The 20272-nt window shown below is 39.9% G+C and overlaps 1 protein-coding gene across 2 annotated transcripts in view; it reads right to left on the reverse strand.

Annotated features, from left to right (window-relative positions):
* The window catches only part of pik3r1 (phosphoinositide-3-kinase, regulatory subunit 1 (alpha)), a 31162-nt gene extending 11347 nt beyond the window's left edge, over positions 1-19815 (reverse strand). Inside the window, exons 1-6 of one of the 2 annotated variants that reach the window (XM_067575071.1) lie at positions 19597-19815; positions 17373-18037; positions 1805-1897; positions 1597-1671; positions 1099-1230; positions 328-529 (exon numbers count right to left, since the gene is read on the reverse strand). In XM_067575071.1, coding sequence (XP_067431172.1) covers positions 328-529; positions 1099-1230; positions 1597-1671; positions 1805-1897; positions 17373-17709 — 839 coding nt within the window. In that variant the 5' untranslated portion in view covers positions 17710-18037; positions 19597-19815. Of the gene's footprint in view, positions 1-327; positions 530-1098; positions 1231-1596; positions 1672-1804; positions 1898-17336; positions 18038-19596 lie in introns of both variants that reach the window. The other variant, XM_067575070.1, reaches the window with a different exon arrangement.
* Between the last annotated feature and the right edge of the window lie 457 nt (positions 19816-20272).

Below are 20272 nucleotides of genomic sequence, written 5' to 3' on the forward strand. Positions count from 1 at the left end.
GTTTCAATCTGATGGTAATTCAGGCTTAACTACTTTAATTGCGCAGCACAGCTGGTAAGTAGAAAAGCTCCAACCTATATCCGTGTACAGCTAAAACCTATGAGTGCATGACACACTATGGGCTGACAGTGTGTGTGTGTGTGTGTGTGTGCTTGCCTGAATATGAGTGTCTGCAAGTGTGCATGTTTGAGCGTCTGTGTGTCTCAGTATTGCATGACTGAGCTTGCACACTTGTCTGTCTGCTGCCTGAGTATCTATCTTTGACAGATCAGACTATGTAGCAGCAAAGCATGATCCCGGGGCACACTGTGCTGCCCTGACACCCACCTGCTGGCCTGTTGTCTGAAAAACACAGGGCTAAAGATCTCGCCCAGCGCTCTGGCAGAGAGCAAGTTCTTAGAGCCGTTTTGGCACACCCTAGCGAAATGCCTTAGCAGACAGTGGAGGGTTAGCCAGTATTGTGAAGGCAGGCTCGGGTTGCTGGCAATGCGACGTAGCAGCTGGGCACATTCTTCAGGATTCACCACCTCTGTTGAAACACATGAGAGCAACCAAAGGGTCAGTAAGAAAGATGTGGGAAAAAAAACGGAGTCGAAGAGGTGCAACAAAGTGAAAGATGTTTCTTAACACAATGAGGAGATGGAAAAATGTCATGTGCAGTTCAGTTTGAAAACCGCATAGAGATTGTGTGGTTGACAATGAGCGTAAGGTACACTGGCAGGTGATTGGTTGCTTAGAGATGCTAGAGATAAACTTTCAGGCTTGTTTTAGTTCCTATTAACCACAGATATCCTGTTTCTGGCCATGTGACAGCAAGAGAATGCAACTCTACAGAACGATGTGCGGTGTGAGGCTTTTGTCTGTGCATGCAACAAGACAGAAACTAAGTTCAGAGAATGTGACAAAAAAACTCTGGTTACATACACTGTGAATTTAAAATAGGTCAAAGGGGTACTGACGAGATCTTGTGGTATTGTGTTTAAAGTACCGAATGTTCAATAGTGCTGCACGGGTACATTACGTCAGCACTTCTGTTTTAGACGAACCGTACAGCAAACAAATGATCACTGAAATTGTGCCAGAGTTGTCTGCTCTCACCTTTGGCAGTGTGGACCATTTGAGCATATATTGCAGTGGGGATGATGGGCTGGGGAAGATCCTGCAGGTACCTACGCAGACCATCACACAGGATCGGAAGTTCCAATTGATCCAAGTCTGCTGAGGGAGGATCTGAAGAAGTGCAGAGCAACACAGACACACACTTGAATACAAAAACTCATTTCTGTACAGAGAGATGAGTAATTGTAGGAGTATGTATTATCTGCAAGACTATATCATGCATTTGTAGATGCAACCATGGATGCAAAATAGACCTTTCTTATCTTTTTAACAGACTATATATGCATGTGCAGAAAACTTTTTTGGTCACCTAACATATTTAGCTCTCTTCATTATCACCACTTGCACCATTTTTAGCCGCATCTATCTGACATTTCCTCTTTTCTGTCTCCCCCAACTTTCCTTGCACTCAACTATTGGAAACTTACAAGTTTCATATGAGCTGATAAAAGAGTGATAAAAAAAAAATCTGCTTACCACAATCAAAATATTGTCTGACTTCAAGTCCACCACCAGCAGTAAATGTCCGATATAATGTGGGGTTATCCAGACCTACAAACAATCAGTGAAACACAAGTTAACAAATACCAAAACTAATACCAGGCAATGCATGTGCTTCTGTTTAACAGGTTACATAAGCACAGTAAATGTGAAGTAAACTTGACGTTTTCCTGGTCAAGCTCACCTTTCTTCTCAATAGCTTCCAGCAGTCTGGCTAGCATGGGCGGAGATGTCTCTGGAAGGGAAAACTGCTCCGTCAAGTCCAGCAGACAGAAGCCTGGAAGAGATTAAAACAGCTTGTCAGCCAAGGTGATTTTGATGAGTAAAACTGGCTTCCCACTACTTCTTGATTGGATTAATGTGATCCTGCTTCTGACACATGATGAATATGTTTGTATGGATAACCTACTGGAAATTCATTACCAACCTACCCTGCGTGAGTGGATTGAAAATCTAATTAAACTGAGAAAATGTCTCAGATGTATTGAGATGAAACTGCTGGTGAATCACATCATGAGTGTAAATCAAATACTGATATTGTCAACACACAGTGAGGAAATGATGCAGCAATGATGCAGACTCTGGAGAGTAGTGTGAAAGTGTATTAATCCAAGCCTACACTGGGTATTGGTACATCAAAGATGTTCTTTTCAAAGCAGCTATTAATAACTAACAATTACTGTCATTACTGATAAATCATCCTATTGTGTTCTTGATTAATTGGTTAGTTGTTTATTCTTTGAAAGAACATTTTGAAAAATCACAATTTCCTAAAGCCCAAGGTGATGTCATCAAATTGCTTGTTTTGCCAACCAATACTTCAAAACCTTAAAATAAATAAGACAAAGAAAAGCAGTAAATACTTATGGTTGAGAAGCTGGAACTATGCAATGTTTCTTTTTTTTAGTTTTGAAAAATGAGTTAAAAAGATTAAGCACTTTGAGCTGCATTTTTTTGTATGAAAGGTGCTATACAAATAAAGTTATTATTACTATTGTTATTTTTCTTTCGATCAACTAATCGTTTCAGCTCTAAATAGCAGTTATAATACCAGGCTGAATGATTTTCAGAGTATATGTTAAAGTGTTCCTTTGTTGGTTGCAAATGATGCTGACAGAATAAGTAGTCTTTATGGTAAATTTCATTCTAGCGTCCCAATAAAAACACAGGCAATGCAAAGAAAGAAATACTGCTCTCGACTCCACGCCCATTCTCTCATACATTAATATCTGCCACAATATGAAAGCACAGAAGAGCTTTGTTTGAATGGCTGTTAAATATAGAGAAAAGGGCAACATAATCATGGCCAAGAGAATATATCGTCTCATCCTTCAGGCTGTTTTGGAAACAAAATGGCTCTATGGAGATTTAACTTGGCTTATTTCTTTCTGAAGAGGATGGTAACAATGAATGGGTTTATTTTGTATACAATTCTATGTCAAATCAGCAAATTAATGGAACAGATTTTAAGCAAAAATAGAAAGTAAATGTGACCCATACAGAAATGAAACGGTCTGGTAGTCACATAAATCTAATCCCCTCTGTCAGTTTCCAGAAGTTGTGATGAATGTTTATGTGACATTAAATGGTGAGGGCTGCAATTCATCTGAGGCAGCAAAGGTTGATTAAGTGCACGACTTACAAAACTGCTCAGTACTTCAAAAAGGAAGCAGGTACGAGACCAAAGGACTGCCATCAAAAGTAAAAAGGTGAGTATTTACAACAGACTGATTCAAGAACAGGAGGTGCTGAGCACTAAAGTTAGGGTTTGGTGGACCAAGGAATTAAGCAAATACCCTGTGATATGAGGTAAGCCAGGTCTGAGCTTTTTTCCTTATTTTTCCTTTAGAACTTTGCACCCAGGTGTGGACATGAAAGGATTGAGGGGTTGGCAAGGATTTTATTTGGATTTGCAAAGGCGTATTTTGAAAGAGCACTTTCCTGAATGGCTCAACTGTTCAACACTGAGTCTGCAGTTTCAAAATGCTGAGAAACTGAATGGAACCCTTTCTCGCAACCATATTTTTCTTTCTTTCTACCTTAAAAATTATTACATTTTTTGAATCAGGCATTAAACGGGCAACTACTGGTCTCCACTGATGCATGCGTGCTACTCATTACCAAGGAGCTACCCGCTTCCCCCAAAGAGTGTTCAATTAGGCAAATAATGAACCACTTTATCCAAATCCACATCCTCTTTGGCCAGCGCAGCGCACAGCCTGGCATGTTGCGTGTGAAGAAACTAGATTACCAAAGTCCTTCTAACCACAGAACACACAAAACTCCATGTAAGACAACTGGTCATCTGGAAGACATTATTGGAACTGCAAAGTGGGAGGGGGGTTTTCTCAGAAGCCGTGAACTCTGAGATGGAACACCAAAGTTTCCCTATATAGAGATCGAGACACGCAGTGCTGCCATTGCACACCTTGGAAGTGTAACCTTTCTCCCAGACAAGATATCTAACACGGCTGCCATTCTACAGCCAACCTTTTTCTGAGAAACTCAATTCACAACCTGAAGTTATATTTAAACCCCCAACTGACCCACCCTCAACCACTGTTCATATCCATAAAAATTAGGTAGGCTGGTTTTATTAAACATTTTTGACAAACTATGCGTCTAAGTCTTTATTGCGAGATGTTTTTGAGATGTCTTGTAACTAATGGACACTTTTAAAACACCACGCAACATATTCAACAACACATAATATACAGACTTCAAAGCCACTGTCTTGTGTTTCTTCAAAGGTTTGGTGATCTTCAAAGTGATCCAGCACTTTGTGTTTATTACTCTATCCATGGCTGGCCTATGAGTGACACAGGTCAGCCTGGAGATAGAGTTGCTTCTCGGTACTGTCAACGATGTGATAGTTTCGGCACCAATGGATTGTATCAAGTAGCGGACAAAATATGGCAGACATGTTTCAAGCTATCATTGATTTCGAAGATGTCTCGGCATGAGATCAAACAATCAACATGGCCATAGCCTATGACCATGGAAACATACATACAAAAAAACAAAAACAAAAATAAGAAAATGTAGAAGGATTTGCAATGTTCATTTAAGGTTTGGTAATGATGCATGCTAGCTCTTACTGTAGCTAACGTTTAGATTACCGCAGATAAAATTCTGTAGCATTTATTGCATGAAGTTATAGGGCCCTTTAAAACCCACTTTGTTTGGTCCAGACTTTCAGATTTTTCAATTTGATCTGAACCAAAATTACAGGTGTTAAACCTTCTCCGGACCGACCAAACAACCGAACCTTGGTTCGACGAAAGGATGTGGTCTTGGTCCAGACAAAACAGAACCATGGTTCGGTTTGTTTCTAGTGTGAAATATTTTTTTTGGATGGTTCAGACTTTTGGACCAATTACAGGAAGTTCTGGCAGGCTATCATCAGAACCGTAAAATGGAAAAATGAGCCGTGGTAGCACATGTTGAGAAGAGGAGACCAAGTTTTTAATTGAAATATGGTCCGACAATGTTATGAAAAGTCAACTGGAAAAAACTTAGACGCCGGCGCTTTCCAGGTATTTTTGGAGAGGATGAGAGAGAGAGGGTAGGAGAGGTCAGGAGAGCAATGCCACCTGAAGATCAAGAAACTGTAGTATATATATATAATATAAATAATATAGTGGCAATGCAATGAATTTGTTTATTCATTTTTCTCCATTAATTCAAACGGCGATAGAAGGTTACTCGCTACTCCTATGACCATGGAAACATACATACAAAAAAAAAAAAAAAGTATAAGGATTTGCAATGTTCATTTAAGGTTTGGTAATGATGCGTGCTAGCTTTCACTGTGGCCAACTTTTAGATAACAGCAGATAATATTCTGTAGCATTTATTGCATGAAGTTATAGGGCCCTTTCAAACCTACCTCGTTTGGTCCAGACTTTCGGACTTTTCAGTTTGATCCGAACCAAAATTACAGGTGTTGAACCTTCCCCGGACTGGACGAAACAACCAAACCTTGGTTCAACAAAAAGATGTGGTCTTGGTCCAGACAAAACTGAACCATGGTTCTGTTTGTTTCTAGGGTGAAAATATTTTTTGGATGGTTCAGACTTTTGGACCAATTACAGAAAGTTCTGGCAGGCTATCGCTAGAACCTTTAAAAGGAAAATTGAGCCGCGGTAGCACATGGTGAGAAGAAGAGACCAGATTTTTAATTGAAATATGGCCCGATGATGTTATAAAAAGTGAACTGGAAAAAACTTAGACGCCGGCGCTTTCCAGGTATTTTTGGAGAGGATGAGAGAGAGAGGGTAGGAGAGGTCAGGAGAGCAATGCCACCTGAAGATCAAGAAACTTTTGTATATATATAATATAATAATATAATATATTGGCAACGAAATTAATCTGTTCATTTATTTTTCTCCATTAATTCGAATGGCGATAGAAGGTTACCCGCTACTCCTATGACCATGGAAACATACATACAAAATAAATAAATAAATAAAAAATGCATAAGGATTTGCAATGTTCATTAAAGGTTTGGTAATGATGCGTGCTAGCTCTCACTATGGCCAACTTTTAGATAACAGCAGATAACATTCTGTAGCATTTATTGCATGAAGTTATAGGGCCCTTTCAAACCTACCTCGTTTGGTCCAGACTTTTGGATTTTTCAGTTTGATCTGAACCAAAATTACATGTATGAAACCTTCCTCGGACCGGACCGAACAGCCAAACTTCGGTTTGACGAAAAGATCCAGACCAAACTGAACCATGGTTCAGTTTGTTTCTAGTGTGAAGATGTTTTTTGGATGCTTCAGACTTTTGGACCAATTACAGAAAGTTCTGGCAGGCTATCGTCAGAACCTTTAAAAGGAAAATTGAGCCGCGGTAGCACATGGTGGGAAGCGGAGACCAAGTTTTTAATTGAAATATGGTCCAACGATGTTATAAAAAGTCATCTAGCAAAAATTCATAGAAATGCTGACGCTTTTCAGGTATTTTTGGAAAGGATGAGAGAGAGACGGTATGAGAGGTCGGGAGAGCAATGCCACCTGAAGATCAAGAAACTTTTGTATATATATAATATAATAATATAATATATTGGCAACGAAATCAATCTGTTCATTTATTTTTCTCCATTAATTCAAATGGCGATAGAAGGTTACCCGCTACTCCTATGACCATGGAAACATACATACAAAATAAATAAATAAATAAAAAATGCATAAGGATTTGCAATGTTCATTTAAGGTTTGGTAATGATGCGTGCTAGCTCTCACTGTGGCCAACTTTTAGATAACAGCAGATAACATTCTGTAGCATTCATTGCATGAAGTTATAGGGCCCTTTCAAACCTACCTCGTTTGGTCCAGACTTTTGGATTTTTCAGTTTGATCTGAACCAAAATCACATGTATGAAACCTTCCTCGGACCGGACCAAACAGCCAAACTTCGGTTTGACGAAAAGATCCAGACCAAACTGAACCATGGTTCAGTTTGTTTCTAGTGTGAAGATGTTTTTTGGATGCTTCAGACTTTTGGACCAATTACAGAAAGTTCTGGCAGGCTATCGTCAGAACCTTTAAAAGGAAAATTGAGCCGCGGTAGCACATGGTGGGAAGCGGAGACCAAGTTTTTAATTGAAATATGGTCCAACGATGTTATAAAAAGTCATCTAGCAAAAATTCATAGAAATGCTGACGCTTTTCAGGTATTTTTGGAAAGGATGAGAGAGAGACGGTATGAGAGGTCGGGAGAGCAATGCCACCTGAAGATCAAGAAACTGTTATTATATTAGTATATATAGTGTTATAATATAATATAGTTGCAACAAAATTAATCTGCTCATTCATTTTTCTCCAATAATTCAAATGGCGATACAAGGCTACCTGCAGAATTGACGACACGCCAATATCAGACGCACGCCTGACTACAAACCAATCAATGTCAATTATAGAGAGACACAGCACACGTAGGTGATGACGACGGGACGTAGGTACGTCATGTAAAGTTCTATAGTGTGCTCACATAATTGCAATGTGAAACCAAAACTAACCGGATCATATGTATACAATGTAACAAAAACATAAACCTTGGTTCAGACATTCAGGTGTGAAAAGGCTCACAGCTGATTTTACCACATATTCTGTAACTGCTTGCGAATTTTGTGCAAACCTCATTGGAGTATCTAAAGGCAGCTAAAACTCCAGTTGTCTCCAGAGGGACGTTAACATCAGAAACACCTTCATTATGAGCAAAATTACAATATCTCCAACAACCAATGTAATCAGTTCCAGAAACATATTACATAGTCCTCCTTGTAGTAGTATTCAGAGTTGCTACACTGCTAACACAATGTATTACCATTGCCTTGCTCTGTTTAGAACAGCTGAGGGGCTACACACATCATGAGACTGTTCAAATTTTCTCCCTGGTTTCTGTGGCAACTTGGTACAGGAGAGTAAGGAGACAGGGGCCCCTTGAACATGTCTCTACACGCCTGCATGTTTGGCAGACCTTCTCATGATATCCCAAAAGGCCTCAGCCAGTCAGTAGTCAGTTAGTCAACCGCAGGTTGAGGAAGTCGACGCAGCTGCCACTGGTGCTGCTGTGGTGTGGGGGACAATCTCCCCGGCTCAAACGATATGTCTGAGCCGTATGAACTGCAGACTGCGGGCGGGACAGGGCTGGGGCACCACGGACACACTAAAGATAGCACACACTTTGGATAAATTTAGAGGGCCTACTCAAGTAACCAGCATTTTCAGGTTATACCATTTCTTCTTGATTGAAGAAAGGTCTAGCCGAGGCACGCCAGTAAAGATTGATAACCCACGGAAAGAACATCACACCACACCACACGAGAGCACATTGTAGAGCAGCAAGTATGAATAGTAATGCAAAATTAAAAAAAGTGGATAGTTTCTGCAGTATCTTTTATGAGACAGGGTGCAGTTGATACACTAAAGCATTATTCAGACATTCAGCATTAAAAGCATACAAAAAAAGCAGAGCATTTTCATTAATACATTTGCAAGAGAAACATACTTTCACATGCTTGCACTATAACCAAATGATTAATACAGCTTCAAACCTTAGGAGTGAAAAAGGGCAGGCAATGTCTCCTCCTGCAGGGAGGAATATGCAGTGCAAAAGCTAAGCAACAGCCAATGAGGAGCCTGTTGCTACAGCTTGACAATTAACCCTATGAAGAGCAGCCCATCAGTGAATCTCCAAACGTAATTCAAATTACCACAATGTCCTTGAGTGCAATTTTTATGCAAATAAGTACTCACTTCACATACCAAAACATATATGGTAAAATAAGTATATAAGTAATTATTACTTGAAGATTATTTAGCATGTTTCTGTACATGTGTGTTCCCTTTGCACAGCAGCACTCCCACATATGTTACAGCCTCTTTACATTAAATTAAAATGAAAATCTTTAGAGAGACAAGTGGCTGAGGCACAAATCTAAAGCCCTAATAGAAATATTGTCTGTCAGCTTGGATCCCTGAGTAAAGACTGACAGATGTGTGTATTTAGAATAAAACATACTGAAGGATGATATCACCTATTTTCAACCTGCACCTTATTTTCTCAGCTTTTGTCACTTTGTCAAGTCTGATATCCCTCTTAATTCATAGGGTCACATCTCTACAAACAGCCCAAGTTTCCTGAAATATCTCCTTTCCACACAGTTTCAGTCACACTGCAGTAACACAGGCTTATATCCTGTTGTCAAAGTTCAAATTACCTGAAAATTAAGTATATTATAGTCTTAATTGCTACTCTGATGCAGTGGTGACATACTGAATTTACCTTGGATTCACTAAATTAAAAAGAATATGTAGGAAAGGTTTTGCAGGGTCCAATATTTCCCAAGTGCCCAAAACTAATAGTTATAAGTCGTTCAAGTATATATTTTTTTGGTGGTGGTGCAGCTTTTCTGTATTTCATATCATTGTAAACTTAGTATATTTGGGTTTTGGACTGTTGGTTGCATAAAACATCTCCTTAAGCTGTTATAATTATTCACCGTTTTGTGATATTTTTAGACAGAACGATTAATTGAATAAAAAAGAACAGTGATCAATAAAGAAAATAATAATTTACACATGCCCTGATAAACTGCATGCCCTAACTGAACTGTGTGTCAGCACAAATAAACAGAGCAGTGAATCCACTTTAGCGAGACGTCCAAGGTATTAAAAATCATAACCATCAGTGAAAACTGCAAAATAAATCTTGTAAAATCCTGTGAAACAAACATCCTAAAAACAAAAATGATTTTGCACATTAGAGCTCTGATGAGTTATGCATGAACACTTTGAAGTTGTACCAAAGAGATGTCATCATGATAAGGCACTTCTAGAGATATGACTACAGTTGGGTTTTGTTTTTGGAGAGGAGTAACTGCAATGTGAGTTTTAGCTCTGCTGAAAGGGTGTGCTATAACTGCTCTTTGAGTTTCCTTGGCCTAGCAACCATGCACACAGAGGTATCAGAAGCAGGGACACTTTAAAGTGAAGTAATTGAGCCTATTTTTGAACATAACTGATGAGTATTTTGGCCAAAACTAGGAAAATAAGTACTTGGTTGAAAATAACTGAAGCTTTCAGGGTTTTCCCTGCCATTATAAAGACTGAGATGCAGCGCCTCAGCGTTTTTTCACAGTCTCTGCCGCGTTTTTGCTGTCATTTCTGGTCCCGCTGCTTCTGTCCTCTGCTGTCTGTGTTTCACCGAGGGCGGGGCTCAGCTCCTCCTCACAAACGCACACACATGCATGCACACACACATTCAGAGCGGCCAGGTGAAGTGAAGATAATGTTGTATTCCTGTTAATGACAACTCCAATCGTTACTGTAAGTGCAATAAAAGCTTTCCGAGTAAAAAGCTAATAAAAGTAATTTATCAAACCGCCTCTTCAACAGGCATAAACATGCAGGAAAGTGCATTCATTCATCTACTTTGCCTGCAGTTTCCTGATACTTTTTGCACAACCACACCGCGCTAGTTAAGCTAATAGCGAATTGTTACAAACAAGCTAAAACAAAAGCTGTCTGTATGTAGCCTGTTTAGCTTAGTTGCCACAAATCTTAAAAGTTGGCAAATTCTCGTAAACTTAACTGAGTCAAACCGGCCCGTCCTCCTTCTACCAGCGGTACCTGCAGGCAGTGAATCACATCAGCAGCAGAGGGACGAAGGACTGATACTGACTGATGTCTGCGTTCTTGATTCTTTCTAAACTTCACTCAGTAATCTTATTTATTTCACCAAAATTTAAATTTCTTCCAGTGAGATATTGAGTTTACAGTATATAGTGACTTTCTGAGTTAAACATTACCGTTGCTGCTCTAGAAACAATATTTAGTTATATTTAAAGATATAAATCAATTCTAATCCTGTTCTATAATACAGTAAAACAATTCTTTAGTAATGATAGAGAACCCATAAGAGTATAGATAAGATAAAGATTAAAATCTAAGCGACACCCATCCTTACAGCTCGGGTAACGGCCTCACCCTCGCCATGGGAGGACGAGCAGTTCAAACCCCTTCACTTGCAGCATTGTTTCACCAATGTTATTTTATGACTATTACCTTTTTTAATGGCACACAGTGCAAGCACTCACAAAAATATGAAGGATAACTTCAGGCTTACTTCATCTGTAAGCTTATTTATTTCACTCTACTTCTTGCTAATGTCTGAATGTACTGTGAAAAACTACAACCTGTGCTTTTTTTAATAAATATTGCAACGATAATAGTCCTTATTCTTGGTTGGAGGAACCCAACACCCCTCAACTTAACTACCCCCACCCTGCTGCAACCATAACACCTAAGCCCTGCAGACACCTAGGGAAAACCCTGGCTTTTAAAAAGGAGCCTATGATCTATCTTGTTCACAGTATTATGTAATGCCACACCTCCGCACGAGGCTTACACGGCACCTAGCTACACTAGCCAGTCCACCTTGTCTCCCTCCCTCCCTCCCCTCCCTCCCTCTTAATATATCACATATTTGAAATACCTTTTCTGTTCCCCTTGACTTGGTGCTTCTCTCTAATCTCACTTCTGTCTTATTGCACCACTTCTTCAAGTTTATCAGCCTGCCTGTCTCTCTCTATCTCTCTCTCTCTCTCTCTCTTAATCCTGCTAGCAGACATGCTCGGACTCCAGTAAAGAAGATTTGCCAATTCAGACTTCAGACTCTGAACACAATCAAGTAATGAAACAGTTACAGTATGCACGCCTTCATGCACACAATTCTTCTTCAGTCTTACTGGATTTATGCAATAATGCAGTATAGTGAAGAAGTTGATTTTATTGAGCCCTCTCTCTCTCTCTCTCTCTCTCTCTGTCACACCACTGAACCGCAGCATATTCTAAAAACTGGCATGACTGCATCAGTTATAATTGGAGAGCCGTAGTTCTGATATTCTTTATTCTATTATAGTCACAATTTTCTCACTTTACACAGTAAGATCTAAGTGACAGTCGGTCGAAGCAGCTTAGCGTTCGGTTTTAACCAAAGTTAGAAGTTGGTCTGAATTAACATTTGGATATTTTTAAACCATATTTTTCTTTGAAGTTGGTTTTTCCATAATGAACCCGTGAGATGGGAGACTTTCAGAGCTGAAACAATTATCGAACAAAGAACTCCCGCACATTTGTCTTCTGTGCTTGTAATTAAGGGAGATTTATTGGGAACAACGTTTCGGTACACAGACCTTCATCAGGTTATTTCCAAAATAACCTGATGAAGGTCTGTGTACCAAAACGTTGTTATTTTGGAAATAACCTGATGAAGGTCTGTGTACCGAAACGTTGTTTCCAATAAATCTCCTCTAATTGCAAGCACAGGAGACGGCGTGCGGGAGTTCTTTGTTTCGATTATTGACGGCCCGCGGTCTTCTCTCCGACGCAGCCGTCTATCTGCAGGTGTGCAAAAGTTCTGCTGAAACAATTAAAAACTTATTAGAGAAAAGAAATCTGTAATTTTTCCTTAATTGAAAAGCAAAAATGTCAAACATTCTCTGGATCCAGTTTCTCCGTTGTGAGGATTTGCTCCTTTCCATTGTCTTAAATGATGGTTACCTAAATCTCTTTGGGTTTTGGACAGCTGGGAGGAGAAAAGAAACGGTTTTCAGGATACTATGAAGGCCATTTGTCACAGTTTTCTGACATTTTATAGATGAACAATTCATCAAGAAAGTAAGCGTTGAGTAATCAACAATTAAACAATCTTTAGTGTTGGCCCTTGTTGCAGCAACTTCCTGCATTTGGCTGAGCAACATGACCCCAACACATAAAATAAAGGTAAATTTTGTCTTTTTACATGCTGTTGCTAGGCTTATAAAAGAGGGAGGGAGTATGGGAAAGTTGCTAACACTGACACACAACCAATAAGGAACCTGACATAAAATTTCACATGTGTTTCGGAAACTTTGATGATAAGGAAAATGATGACATTCTCCTCTGTAGATATGGTGCAACGTTGTAAACAATGACGAGCCAAAAATATATTTAAATCCAGCTTGAGTCTGACGTATGGGGGCAGTGGATTTTCCGCTGCAACTCTCCCCACCCCCGACTGACGCCGGCGACATTACATGCTAAATATTTATCCGTCGAACTAAACAAATGTGACAGACGTGGGGTTTTAACCACGGCAGAACTTCTAGATCTAGTAATAATAATCTACTAAGCCAAATACACTTAAATTAGTCAAATTAGCCTCGCGCCAGCAGGATGTACACTGATAACAATGACAGTGTAAAACAGCAATCGCCGGGGTCCTATTCAGCGTGCAACCATTTATTGTCCGGCCGCATTGTGCACCAAGTTACTGCAATCAGCACTTAGCACAATACTGATTCATCACAAAGCTACAAATCAGTCTACCATGCAGTCTGTGCGCACCCCTCCACCAAAGAAGCGCCAACACATTCCTGGCCCCAGCTGCCTTTAGCTCTACAGAAGAACCACCGACCATCAGAGCAAATTATCATGTTATAAAACTTCTGCTTTGTTCGTTTCTGCCGTCCACTCGGATGGATTTAGTAACCTGTTATTGTCCTTTATGGCCAAAAAAAAAAAAAAAAAAAAAAAAAGGTATAGGAAATTGAAACCAAAACCGAAGTTGCCATGCCGAATGTAAAGGGAGAAGTGATTAACAGAGAAAAATCAACAACACTGACAGAAAGAGTGTTCAATACAGCAGATGTCAGCCTGAGTACTAAAGAGGCCCAGAGAAGGAGAGCTACATTATCTCAATCTCCAGCTATGCACAGTACTCTCTCTCTCTCTCTCTCTCTCTGCAACTGTCTCCTTTGTATAGCCTGCTCTCTTCCTCTCCAGTAGTCTCTTTCAAAATGTCTATCTTACATACGCAGAAAGTCAACTACTTCAGCCCACATGTTCCACATATAGTGTGGTCTATTGTGCAAATATATGATAAAACCATTACTGGTTTTAAAACCCACACAAAAAAATGCTTTAGAAATGCACTCGAGACATATTTAACATTTAAATACTGTGATTTTTTGGGGGGATTATTTTTTGACATGTCACTTTTGCATTAATAATGAAATGCGACGTACTGGTGAAGTTACAGGAAAAACATGCTGATAAGCCTCAGACGAGAAAAGCGAAGATAGCGTGACGGCATCAAATATTTCCTTAAACAAGACGCTGCATGTAGACTGAACCTTGTGAGAGCATGTAGAGTAACGACCAGTTATTCACACTTTTATCTCCGACGTTTGGAAGAATGCTCGCTCAGACTGGCTGTTGGGGAGATAAAAGAGCAATTATACACACAGAGAACAGTAAACATGGAGGAGTCAGAACGCTTGGGTTTACATTTAACCGTTAGCGGCCATCGACTCGGTTATCGTCATATACAAACAAGGTCGTTGAGCTTCACTGATATTAGACAATATACTCTCAAACTTTATGGAGCTGCCTGCTCAACGCACTTAAATATACTATATTACTTCCTTAAATGGTTGAAAATTGGAGAAAACTACATTTGTGAGGATGAAATGCACTTTAAAAACTATTATTTTCCGTCTTTGATGAAACAAAGGCACGTTATCTTTGTTGCGCATCAATGTGAAAAAAAAATAGTGCTTTAAAAAAGGTGAAGCTGAAGAATTTCACTTTCATATCAATTCTTCATTTCTGTATAAAATAAAAAAACGGAGCCCTAATATGAACTGCAAGGCGCTTCGCTCTATCTGCTTCAATCTTCGAGTTCCTTTTTCTTGGCGGGCCCGAGCACATGTATATTCTCTCAACTGAGAGGCCCAGAAAAGGAGCAACACTTTAATGTTTAAAAAAAAAAAAAGGCTGAGAGCTGGAATGAGGCAGAATAGTTTCCCAGCCCGGCCCTCTTCTCTTTCTCTTACCCTCTCCACATCTGCTGCACTCATGTAAACCCCTGTGGCTCAGAAAGGAGAGGCCCCTTTTCCAAGCCTCCATTCTCCACCTCTTTCCCCCTACCAGAGCTGACTGTAGAACTATCAAAACATTAAAAAAAAAAAAGAGAGGAGGAAGAAAAAAAAAAAGCTGAGGAGTAGGAGGAAGGGAGTGAGATCCCTTGGTGGTGGGCAATAAATCACAAACACTCTGGGAGCAACAAGAGCCCTGCCTCAATCACAGAGCCCTCAGCCCCTCTTCAAAGCCCCCTTGAGCATGCAGGGCCCAATCCCCCCTCCCCACCCACCACCACCACCACTCCTCCACCCCTGCTTTAGCCCCTCTGCCAAGCCCACAACTCCGCTCTAGTCCTGATCCTTTTGCACACCATCCCTTGCACCAACCTTTTAGCTAGCACTGAGGCTTTCTCTCCCTTTACCCGCAACCTCAGGGCCCCTTCTCTCCCTCCCTCTCTGTGTCTCTTAACGGCCCCCGGACACAGAGACTTTTCTTCTCCTGGTGCAACATTCACACTCGCTCCAGGCTCGGCGCTGCCACTCAACCACGACACAGCCCATTCAACACATGCCCCCTTCATACAGCTCCTCATTCACCCTCTGCGAAACCACAGCAAAGAATTTCACAATCGTACCACAAAAGGGCAGAAACTAGAAACCTGGCAACTACAGCTGCTCTTTAGGTGAGCAGAAAGCATTAGGCGCACATTTCATGCAAACCACAGTGCCTTTAAAAAGATGCGAGTTTTTAATTGCAGTTCAGAGCTGTGGTCTCAGTAATGCTGATCCAGATTTCAAAGGGTATTTTTCATGTGCAACCAGGTCGAGCTTCACAGAACTAGATTGAAATCACTAATAGAGAGAAATACAGTCTTTACATCACTTAGTCAATAATGCAGCTGTATCTGCAGCAGGGAAATACTCAAACTGCTTATAGATGTTACATAAAACACTTAAACTGGGTTATCTTATTTGCATTACAGGAACCGTCCAACTTTTACACAGAGCAAGATAAGAGACTTCTTATCTTTGTATCTAAAACAGACTGATCAGATGTGTTTAGTCTTTTTGTTTTGCACAATGTGTCATGAACACAGCTCACCTACCTTTGTCAAAAGTGCAAAAAATAGCTCCAAAGTTGTTTTATTTACACGTTAACTCTTGTTTAATATGTATGCAAATAGATCAAAGTGGTTTTAGGAGGAGTAATGTATTTCGAGTGATAAGTGTTTCTCTAACTTTTAGGATGCAGTAACTGCATGCAGCATTTTTACCGGGTTGCCAAGTTTGCAAACTGTTGCAACTTTATCATGAACAAAGCTCAAGTGACTCGAAAATGGCGACTTCCAGCTTGCTAGCAAACAAACAAACAACATGTAAACAAGATACAGCTTTGAAAATGTAGGAGGGCGTGTTTTTTTTGTTTTTTTTTCCAGTTTTGGTGGAGCTAGCTTAGCTGTTCCCCATTGGCTACTGGAGAAGAAGTAATTTGAGTTAATCACCAGTATAAAGTGATCTAATCATCTTTCTCCACACTGATAAGGGAATTATATTCCCCTAAGATGCGGCTTTGTAGGGGGAAAAAAAAAAAAACAGATGATATCCACTGGTAACATATGGCTGGTACGAGATGCTCTGGTGTACTATAGCCTGGATACACGCCAGCACCATTGTCCTCTGGGACTGGGATTGGTTGACATTCAGTGCAGCTGTATAGCACTGAGCAGGGCCACTTGTTATCAAAGACTGCAACTGTTTTGCAAAATCAGCATCTCTCTCACACTTTACTAACCGGAATCCAGAATCTGTGGGTTGCTGCATGTTTATATAACAATTATTTAGTCATCGGCTAAAAAACTCATTCGCATCCGACGTCAGAGATCATCTACACGTGCAGTATGACCAAAATGTCATAGTTAAGTCCTATGATAACAACTGAACCTTGACAAATAATATTTTAATCTTCTAGTGACGTAAATACACACTAATGTGTTGTTTTACTCAAACGCGGGTGTTAACAAGTTAGCGTCATTCAGCAAGTCGACTGGGATTGATTATGAAGTCATTTCTTCAGCAAAAAAGCCAAAAATTCATTGGTTTCAGCTTCTCAAACCTTAATATTTTCTAGTTTTCAAGCTCTTTTATGACAGTTAACTGAAAATATTTTATTTTTTGAACTATTGGTTGGTCAAAACAAGACATCTAATAACATAATCATGGGCTCTAGGGGCTTTTTTCACCATTTTCAGACGTTTTATAGACTATACAAGACATGGAGTAGATAAATTGATAATAAAAATACCTGTTATACACTTCTGTGGTCCGGTGTTGAACTCACCTTGCTCCGAGTCCGAGTCTGTCTCCGCCTTGAAGGAGCCTGGAGCTACAGGTAAGGGTCTGAGGGGCCGTGGCTTGGGCGTGGGGGGAGAGATCCATTTCTTTCCAATGTACTCGACATATGTCCCAGGGAAGTCCCCTTTTTCCTGAGTGGTTTCGTTGAAGCCGGGCAGCCAGCCAATCTCATCTGGCCTCTGTTCCAGCCCATCAGTGTACCCAAGGGCCACCAGTGCCCCTTTGCTTACCAACAGTATATCCCCCACACGCAGATCAATGTCCTCCTCCCTCTCCTTCTTGTAGTCATAAAGCGCCCTGTATTGATATCCTTCAGCACTCATACTGATCACTTTGTGTCAAGATGTTCTTTTTGAAGATGAACTGCTGGGGCTTGATGGTAGTTCAACCAGCAAAGTTACTTTTCAGGTTTTTCTGACTATGTGTTCAGTCCAGGTACACATTTGCTAGTTGAAATATTTGTATGTGTACGATTCCAAAACAACAACAACAGTCTGCGGCCGTTCTTCGGAAACAATATCTAGCTTGTCTTCATTCTTTCACAGTTCCTGTCTCTTCTGAATGATTTGCACTTCTCTTGGTGTGTTGCCTCACAATATGTACCCATCAGTAAATGGCCTACAGCTGTGATCTTGAGAATGCTATCCAGACCTGCAAGATGAGAGTGGAGACCATTTGCAACACGTTGCATAAGACAGTTACAGCATATATATATATCGCATTTAATGCCCAGATGTGAACAGAGTTTACAAAAAAAGATTGTATAAAATCAACAGAAAAACCAATGTAGATTTTTACGATAAAGGCAGAATTTACACCAACAGTAAGAATACTGAGCTGAAGCCCAAGCGAATTAATACTGCGTGCTTAGACTCAGCTATGTACATCATAGAAAACACTGCACAGTATCACTGATGGCACTTTATATCTATTAATATTTAAACACTTCATACTAACAGTTTATACTTATTTTATAATTCCAAGTCACATGCCAAGTTTGCGGCAAATCATATTTTCTTTAATGAAGATAAATTTGCAATGTTTTTCATTAACTGTAACATTAACTTAAGCTGTATGTTCACCTTATTAAAATATCTTAATTTTCATAATGTACTAGTTTAAAGCACCATTGCACTATTTCCCTAAATTAAACTCTTTCCAACTGGGTACTTTACTTTACTGAGCTTATATGATGCTTCAGCAGTATGAGTTAGTCATCTACCACATTCACAGTCTTTTTAGCATAAAAAAATCCCTTTTTGTGTTTCCTCGGACAGTGTTTCCCTGTTAAGCTTCAGTGGAAATACAGTCACAGAAAAGAGGGACTCTGACACTAAAAAGACTGTAACATTGAGAGAGCTCAGATAAATTTTTAAACACATTTTTGCACAGGAGGAGGGCTGTGGATTTTGGCCCCTCCATCACTTACATTGTAAATGCATTATGAAGGGATCTTCTAATGGTCAGTATGAACAGGAGGAATGATTATGGCAAGAAAAAACCTACTTCAGTGTTCATTTTAGGCACCTAACTGTTGCTTAAAGACAGACTTTTTGTGGGAAAAAACTGTGAAACCGTCCTTTAACCAGTTCCTGGCATTCTGGGTTAATTTCAGTGCTGGTCAGCCAACATATGGTTGCTAACATTAGCATTTAGCGTGACAGCTTAAATTCACAGCGCTGTTAGTATTATATAACTAATATAGTAGCCTCCATGGTGTGTTAGCAAAAAGGGCTGGAAACCTGTGGATTTGGAAAACGTTTGATGGTTGCAAACTAAACTTTTAGGGAGTCTAAAGTTACAGTGCCTGGAAAAAAAAATGTCCAGGGAGCAGACTGGTTAACAGTTAGCTTACTTAAGTCAGCCAGCTAACGCCAGCTTATTAACCTTAACGACTAGCATTAAGTCAAATTAGAGTTAATTAGCTGTCTGCGGAAAGCCATTTCAATAAGTTTACTTAGAAGTTGCAATTGTGCGTTAAGTTATATAAACAAAAGCAAACAATCAAGAGCAGAAAGGAACAGCACAGAAGAAAAAAAGATATGCAAGTTAACGCAAGAGTAATAAAGAGTAACTTAAGTTTGACCTAGCTGTCTTACAGAAAATGTAAGTAACTAAAAAGTAGTTTGTTAAAAAAGTGATTATTTAAGAGAGTAGTGTAAACATTTGCTAGCTCGTTAGCCAACTTGGACAGCAGCAACGTTACATACCGAGTCTGCATGGATCCACATTGAACGCTTCCACTTGGATAAAAGTCTGACTTGCGGCGTGTTATCAATAAAACGCAACCCTAAACAGGTCATTTACCAGCACGGTTAAAACACACACACAAAAAATCCTCTGCTTGGGTTTAAATCCGGTATAACGAGCTGTACAAACTGTCACAGCCTGTCGACATAACGGCACGGTCTCATCGTCCCGAACAAATGCTGCCTTGAACGTCGCCTATGCGGCCAACAAGGGGCAAGACAAAGGTCGGCCGCTGATTGGTCAATTTCGCTGTCAATCAAAACCATCACAGAATCGGACCAATCAGCTTCTGTCCAGTGGCGGACACTCCCCGTTCATGTATTCCTGCACGCAATACGAAACATCTATGGAAGTTACATAACTTCAACATGCAATTCTTATGGTAACTAAGTTCATTTTGGTTTTTGGTAACAGCATCTGTGTTTATACATGTCAGGGATTATATTTACAGAATTATCATCCAAAATATTGAAGGCACAGTAAAGATATCAGCTTCCACTATGCGCCAAAAGATGGACCAACACTCCAGAGACTATTGTATATCATGAAGAACATAAACTATTGTGGGGTATTCCTAATTTCTTTGTTTTCTACCTCCACACTATTCTGAAACTATGAAGTATGCTTTCTACATTA

Source organism: Thunnus thynnus, chromosome 19, assembly GCF_963924715.1.
Source record: "Thunnus thynnus chromosome 19, fThuThy2.1, whole genome shotgun sequence".
Taxonomy (NCBI): domain Eukaryota; kingdom Metazoa; phylum Chordata; class Actinopteri; order Scombriformes; family Scombridae; genus Thunnus; species Thunnus thynnus.